At 35.6% G+C, this 8364-nt stretch overlaps 1 protein-coding gene across 1 annotated transcript; it reads left to right on the forward strand.

Moving 5' to 3' along the window:
• The first annotated feature begins 1228 nt into the window (after positions 1-1228).
• LOC117327187 lies at positions 1229-8359 on the forward strand. Its single transcript, XM_033884042.1, has 10 exons — positions 1229-1456; positions 2228-2373; positions 2687-2849; positions 4512-4569; positions 4740-4803; positions 5462-5617; positions 5899-5957; positions 6487-6592; positions 7286-7345; positions 7907-8359. The coding sequence occupies exons 1-10, from the start codon at positions 1328-1330 to the stop codon at positions 8052-8054; spliced, it is 1089 nt and encodes a 362-aa protein (XP_033739933.1). The 5' UTR covers positions 1229-1327; the 3' UTR covers positions 8055-8359.
• Positions 8360-8364: the final 5 nt, after the last annotated feature.

Raw genomic sequence — 8364 nt, forward strand, 5'->3', positions numbered from 1 at the left:
TACATATATATATACTAGACCTGTGAATGATTTAAAACCAATTAACTGGTCCGTTCTAGCATGTAAATGTTTGCCAGTGAAAGATAGAAATTTATCAAACTAATAAAACTTATATTTTCACTGCAGCGATGAGCAGTGAAAATATAATATTTTGCAGTGAAACTATAAGTTTTGCAGTAAAGATATAAGTTTTCCGTTTTTGACCAATCAGAGCGGACCTTTGTATTCACCTCGTTGTATCTTGCCGATTTTTCCAATCGAAGCGGGGATAGATTAATTGGTTATTTCGCTGTATTTCTGATATTTTCAGACTAGTTTTTGACAAAATACCCACTTGACGTTAGCTATTCATGCACAGATTCTCCTATAACAGCAGAAAACGCTTAAATTGCGTTGATCAGGCCTTTCAAAATAGCAGAAAATATAGATATTTTGTCAAACTCGTGAAATATATGTTATATTAAACGGGAAACCATTCAATATCCTCTATATATTCAAATAGTTCTTCCTCCGTGGTCCTGCCATAAACAATTGCTTTTATCGCTATTTCCTTTGATGTTATTGTACCCATTATTTTTACCTGATCGGGAAATCGAAATGGCTTACAGGTAGCCTACTTGGCTTTCGACGGTTCACATTTCTTACTATCACGTCCAATCGGGACCTATATGACTGACGGTAGTTTGCAGGTATCAAATTTGACGGAACACCGACTTGTAAATACTTTTCAGTAAACGCTTCTATACATGTATATGTCAAACATTGTGTGCATTTATAGATATAAGGGTTTTTTTCACGCTATATTCACTGACCAAGGCTATAGGGAAAGTAATTATCCGCAAATATAAGCAACTGTACAGTATGTAAACACCGGCAGAGACCCAAACTGACAACAGTATAAAAACAACAGAAGAAACGAAAGAAGAACAAACGAAAAGAGAAAACTAATAGAGGTAAGACAGACTTATGTAGAAACAACAAGATATATGGGACTCCAAATGGAAAAAGGGCGACATCTTCAAGGTCTAAGAAAATAGGAAACATGCGAAAAGACGCCAGAACAGGGGACGATAAAAGGAGACATATACGAAGTTCTAAAATAAAGAAAAGACAATGAGAATATAGGAGACAATGGAATATAGTAAGAACTGGATTTAATGAAGAACGAAAATAAAGACATCAATGTACAGCGTTATATTTGAGGCTTCTTTACAAATATTGTGATATTAGTGCAGGAAAAGCTGACGTAAAACGTTCCTCGAGATTCCCTTGTTTCCCTAAAACAATTGATTGTCAAGCTACACTTGTACCTCCTACCAAGGTTATCATGATACGTGACTCGTATACTATCGTATTGTGTCAACAGCTGATGTGTCGAGCACAAACTTGTAAGTTTGATAACAAGGCAAGGAGACAGGTAAATACACCAGGTAGCACACAACAAAACCACCTTGAGGTAGGTAATGTGTGACCTTGAATTATGTTCGAATTATGTTTTCATGTTTAGTACATTGGTTACTGTTTCAACTGAACTATTCTTTATGGTTCATAGTCACAACATATTATGGATAATACTTTATAATGCAAGATTTCAACAGATAAGATGTAAGCCACAAAGGTAGATGCACTTCGTCATATATGAATTAACTTATACGATGCCAACAGAACACGTACTATACAGCCGTCAAGACAAACCCTGGCAATAGGCAAGGCCAGAAATAACTCGCATACCATAAGCACTATATGTGTTATTATTTTTCAGGCCATTACGTACGTATGATAAACCTGGTATATAAGTATCCTTTTATTTGATAACAACCAGGATATATAGAGTCTCTCTTATATTTTGGAAAACAAAATCAAAATATCAGGAAATGTTTAATTGTGATGAATTCTCTACAGGGTATATATAGTCAACGTGTTTTACATAGGGACATTTTGACCGGTATATTTATTTATATAAGAAGTCATGCATGATAAATCGCATTATTCATATTAAGAAAAATACAACATGTGATATTACTTATTATTTGTTTATTTAATTGCAAAAATATACATTCCAAAATCCAAACTGGAGTGATGCCCCTTTAACTGTCTATAAAATGCTGTATGTGTTTTGTGTATTGTGTATTACTGTATACTTACTGCAGAATATGAATATATGTTTAATTACGAAAGGATTTTAACAGTATTAAGTGTATGCTAACAACGTTCCCGCTGTCCTCAGATGTCTATGGCTACCAATCAACCCCGATTCGTGGAGCTTGGGACACGTGCTTTGAAGTTTCCCTCGCCTGAACTCCAGGAATTGCAGGATTCGAACCATTTACTCGGAAATACAAAGGCATTGCGAGACAAGCTGCAAGAACAAGGGTAGGTCTTAATAGCTACAACAACTAGGTAGATTATTATTATCCCTACCATCAATACTATGTATTTAATAACTTTAACCACCACCGGATTTCAATCATTTTAAGAACTGGAATATCTTGGGGACAATAAATTGATCCTAATGTTCTCAACGGCATTTATAGATTTAAATTCCCCTTAAATTCATTAACGGTTTTCACTTATTCTCAGGATCGAATGGAACATCATCTCTTTTTAAACATAGCATGTGTTGTAATTGGTGATAAAATCTAGCAGACCCGAATTATGGTAGTTTGTAGAATTTCGGTTTTCACAGGTACCTGTTTATCCGAGGGTTTCACGACAGGGAAGAGGTTCTAAAAGCTCGGGAGGCAGTGATACGCCATGTGGTCTCGGAAGGCGATGGAAAGATTACGGAACCTGCAACAAAAGGAATACTAGACTCCAGATGTGGCATCGGATGCATACCTTTCATGGAGGTAAAATATCAAAGAAATACACGTGCCAGGAAATAAGCAACGCCTATTTCTAAACTAAAGGTATTTATCAGAACACAAATATATTTAAATTACATATGGTCAAAAGGGTATGTTTGGCCAGTAATATGCTGAGTTGTAAGCCTATCATATCCGTTTGAATGAATTATTCTCAAACGAGGGCTGATTGATATGTTGTGAGCCTTATATTGAAGGATTTGAATTTTGACGGACATCTTGTATTACTTTTCAATACAATCTCCTTCAGTATCTATACACTTTTGCCGGTGGTTTTTCAGGGCCTCAATGCCACTTTTATAGAATTCCTTTTCTTGGCTGTTCAAAAAGTCATCCTCTATTGTATTACGACTATATGTATTACGACATCATCGGACTGAAAGTGGGTGCCTGAAATAGCTGTTTTCAGTTTTGGAAATAGATGAAAGTCTGATGGAGCAAAAGCAGTTGAAAAAGGTGGATGCTCAAACAATAAAAGCCACAGACAGACTTGTGAACATGAGCATTGTCCTGATGAAATAACACACCTTTAGTGAGCTTTCCGCGGCGCTTAAGTTTAATATTTTCCCGTTACTGCCTCAGAACTGAAGCATGGTATGTGCCATTGATTGTTTTTCCCTTTTGGAGATAATCTATCAGCAGAATACCATCTGCATTCCAGAAAACTAGTATTTGCCTTCTTTGGCGGGGAGAGCCAGGCTGCTTCCATTGTTTCGATCGCTGCTTGGCCTCTGGGGTAACATGATTGATCCATGTTTCATCCACAGTGACAAATCTCTGAAGAAAATTGGTAAGCTCTTCCTCAAATAGGTTAAGATGAGCACGCGATAATGAGCGCCTTGTGTGCTTCTGATCAACTGTCAGAAGTCTTGGTACCCATCGGGATGAAATCATTCTCATTGCAAGATCCTCTTGTCAGAATGGAATGTACTCTTTCCGGAGAAATGCCAACTCTACTGGCTAGTCATAACAATATCCTGAACTTTATTGACCATTTCTGGGGTTGCAACATTGACAGGCCTTCCGAGTCGGGGGTCATCCTCAAGGCTCTGTCGACCCCTAGTGTTGCTACCATATCATTATGGATATCTTTAGGTGTTAAATTAGTTTATGCAAATATTGGATCACTGCTCTTTCACGGTTTTTTTTTTTCATTTTGCAAAAGCCGCTTGCATTGTTTACTTTAGAGTGCTACCTCGTGGAAATAAACTAACCAAATGAGACCAGTCCTTGGTACACGGACCTTTATAGTCAGAGAATAGTTGGACTTTAAAAGAACATCCTTCGGGTCCTCCTTCAATACAACATATCAATCATCCCTCGAATACTTTTAAGTTCATAGGGGTTTTTAATTTAAATGTTTTAAATGTTAAATGATAAGAAAGTTTTGTTTAACTTCGAAGTTTGAAATATTAGAGATGTGACAAAGGACTACAAAGAACGGGAATGGCTGATTGAAATTGACATGCATTAAAGATTTCAAAAAAGTCTTCACTTCATGACATAAGCTGAAGAACAGAATAGTGCAGCGAAAAGCGAAACCTTGCAGGACACCTGATATAAGTACAATTAATATATTTGATGCACTGGGGTCAAAAATATATTTGATGTTGATAAGAAACCCGTATATTTCAATCTCACCTTTAGGGGCGAAATGACATCACACACGCTGAAGAAGTAATTCGTGTCCTTGAGGGTCCAAGACGTAAGTATAAATCGATATATTGAAACCATGTGTGTTAATACAGTTTAACAGGTTATGTAAGACAATTGGATCTACCTACGCAAGGTTACAGGGTTAAATTTGTTGAAACGACTTCTTTTGAATAACCAAAAACCGCTGAATCATTATATCCCTATGTGTATATTTTTCAGCCAAGAAGTTTTTCAAAGAGTTGTTTGGATCCGACGGCATCACGTTTGACTACAAATGGCTAAGGTAAGCTACTGTATCCAAATTGTAATCAATTTCCATTGATACAGGTAACTACAAAATACCAGTAAGTTAGTGTATCCAAATTGTAATCAATTTCCATTAATACAGGTAACTACAAAATACCAGTCAAGTTAATTAAGAAGGTTAAATATTCATTCCATCAATGCACAGGCGTCTGCTTCTAGCTAGCATTGATAGAATTTTTAAGACCTTACTCATACATATGTTGATTTAGTAGGGGTTAATGTATTGTTCTTTATCAATACTAACCAAACGCAGACGCCTGTGATCAATGTGCCAATGCTATCATTTCAAACTGTTTGGATATACTGGTGTAGCAGTCTTCAACCGTTTATTATTGCCCCTCCCATATGTCTCCAGTAGGAAGACAACTATCTGACTGCAGTCGTCCGTCCGTCGTCCAGAGCTACGTTATCTCAGCTAACATGAGGGTTTATGATTCCTCTGATGGCAGAAATTTAAGGCCTCTAGTTCAGATACTTTTTGGCTATCTATCCACTTTAATATATTGCATATATCACTAGCATCCACTGCCTTCACTCTATTATAGATAGTCTTAATCATCCAGACTAAATGGTCTCCTACTATTTATACGATTCCTTTCATCGTTATTGTTGCCCTATATATGTCTTTATTTCAGGGGAATCCACCGTCGCGGGTTTACCGGAGCGCACGTGGATAACGTGTACATGGGGCGTGGCAGCAAGAATTTAGTGACATTGTGGACACCGTTCGGTGACGTCACTGTTGAAATGGGGACGCTTTGTATGTGTGAGGGGTCACACAAGCTAGAAGGGTGTGTTATGTTTGATATATAGCTTTGTCACGCCTCTTATATGGAATTTCTGTTAAAGTTCTGTTTAAGGACCAAAGTACATGCAAATCTGACGATAGAGATGAGCAAAGCTAATACAATTAAGTAAGAATCCTTACTTGGAAACATCGTGACGATGAGAACTTTCACTTGCTCTATAAAATGTGATGAACTTAATGAATAACATCTTGAAACTGATGTGTACATCAACTAAATGGACGTTTTAAATTAAAACAATAATAAAACAAAAACCTTCATTGCAGCTTTAAGCGGTTCCAGGAAACATACGGAAGCTTAGACGCCGAAGCTGCCAATCTAAAAGGTATGCATGAACAGATTCATTGGAAGAAATTAAATTGCCACAGTAAATATAGTATGCAAATAAAATGACTTTTTTGTCAAAAAGTGCATATAAAATCGTAAATACAATAGACTCTAACAACAGTATTTTATTGTCAAACATTATTGTGTATCAAGTTCATTTCCCGGTGAAAAATTATAGGAGTAGAAATACTGCTACATCATGATACTCTAATTTATCAACCTTCTCAGATGGACTCTTCCCTTTTCACTTATAATATCTTTTAAAGAAATCTTAGCAATCAGCAATTCCTTCAACATTGAGCACATTCGCATTAAATAAATTTTACTGTTAACATGGAGGGTCAATGGGCAAAAACTGACTTGTAAACAAAATCATTCAGAATCGATCACCGAGAGCAAAATATGAACATCAGAAAGAGAGAATGCTCTTGGAAACAATAATTATAGATCTATAGTTTATAAAGTATATTTTAACAGACATTGCTAATTCTTTCTCTTCAATTCGATCCATGCTGGTTACTGTTTAGGGAGCGGGTGGTTTACACACGATCCCGACGAGATCAGCGCCAAGTTTGGTGGTCAGTGGAAAACAACAGATTTCAAGGCTGGAGATGTCATATTGTTTACCATGAGGTTTGATATAACTTACTTCTGTACATAATTTAGTGGTATAATTGTACTTTGGATGCATCACTTACTCATTATGCTTGAATTCAGTCTGATTTGAGTACTCCAAAATAAGAACGCTATCAGGACATAATCATGAGATATAGCACAGGCCTTTGAAGTTTTGACTGTAAACTGAGATATAATACCATATAAAAAATAAGGGTATTTACTATTGTTATAGTAAATACCCTTATGTTTTATGTGGTATTATATCCCAGTTTGCAATCAGAACTTCAAACGCCTGTGGATATAGTATCGTCGTCACAGTCCCCATGTTACATTACATTTATATTCATTTACCAAAAATATAATTTCTTGTACAGTTATTGGCCAAAAGTAAATCTCCCAAAAATTGACCATAACATAAATTTGCACGCTTTGAGTTATTGGTTCATTCCGTTGCCATTATTAGCGAAATCAAACATGGAATTTTTGCGACGCAATTTTGACGATACTTTGGTAAGCGCATGAAGGAACACGGTGCCGCATGGCATTTGGTTTTGTTGTTAATTTTAATTTCTTCCAACATAAAGTCATCGTAATTGATAAAGAAAATTTGAATAAAAAATAATTTACAGTAGAATTAAATTTTCAGAACTTACTTTTGTACACTGAATGAATTAAGTAAATATTAAATTGTCCTTTTTTGCATGTCAGAACTGTCCATATGTCGACCTCCAACTTGACAGATTTCATGCGGATAAGCTGTGATACGCGGTACGTAGACACTTAAACATGGCCTAATATAAAATCATTATGATAGGACAGTGCATTTTTATTGTGAGAATGTTGAAAACATCATTAATCATATTCATGATTAAATCATAACTTGTTAGCATGATACAGAATTAGATTGATAATACTTTTAGTCATATGTATTTCATTCTCTTTACAAGGTGGACCAAGATACAATACAATAATCAACTTATTACCACAATGTGTACATCCAGTAGCTTTTCAAGTTTTTTTTTTCTAGAAATTTTCTAATATTGGGTGAAACTATTTAATAAATATGCGGTTAACAGCCCGTGAAAATCCTCCTTTAGTGTTGCGGATGATTTATCATGAGAAATGAAAAAGATATCATTGGATTGGAGATTTATTCTGAGATAATGTAATGTTTTTCAGATTGAAAAATTTTATAAAGAAATTCCATATCAACGATTGAAAGTCTTTTTCTTTTACAATCGAAATATCAAAATTATACAAGGAGGTTTTCGAATATCACCTGACTAACGTTAATGAAACAGATTTGAATTATATTGATTGCATTTGCAGGTGGCAACCTGCCTGCGACAATGTTGACAAGAGGTTCATGGGCCATTTTGCTGCTGAAAACGAGGTTCAGTATGGTCTATATGCAGACAGTGACGTAGTGTCGGATTCGGTTACCATGGAAACATTACGAAATGAATGGGGAATATAGCAGAATATAACATTTGCTCCATATATAAAAAAAGACAATGTTTGGACTTGTGTTAATTGTTTCATACTTCATACGCATTTAAAATTGTATAAATTTACCACCGGCCCAGTAAAGAAATATGATGACTAGTATGGAGTGTTGTTAGCGGTAACGGTTCACTGACAAAATCACTTCTATATTGACCTTTGCAATGACAAGCTTTCCTTTACATACATGCATTAACAGCAATATTTGTTATGGTCTGTGTAAATTCAAGCTGTAATAAGAAATTATCATCAGGTAATTAAAATACAGACATAAAACAATACAA

The sequence above is a fragment of the Pecten maximus genome, chromosome 5 (genome assembly GCF_902652985.1).
Source record: "Pecten maximus chromosome 5, xPecMax1.1, whole genome shotgun sequence".
NCBI classification, from domain to species: Eukaryota; Metazoa; Mollusca; class Bivalvia; order Pectinida; family Pectinidae; genus Pecten; species Pecten maximus.

Bases quoted from the DNA above. Each gene is read 5' to 3' on its own strand.
- LOC117327187 (XM_033884042.1), top strand. From the start codon at position 1,328: ATGATACGTGACTCGTATACTATCGTATTGTGTCAACAGCTGATGTGT. The intron at 1,457-2,227 runs GTAGGTAATGTG...CGCTGTCCTCAG, and splicing joins CACAACAAAACCACCTTGAG to ATGTCTATGGCTACCAATCA. The intron at 5,618-5,898 runs GTGTGTTATGTT...CCTTCATTGCAG, and splicing joins GGGTCACACAAGCTAGAAGG to CTTTAAGCGGTTCCAGGAAA.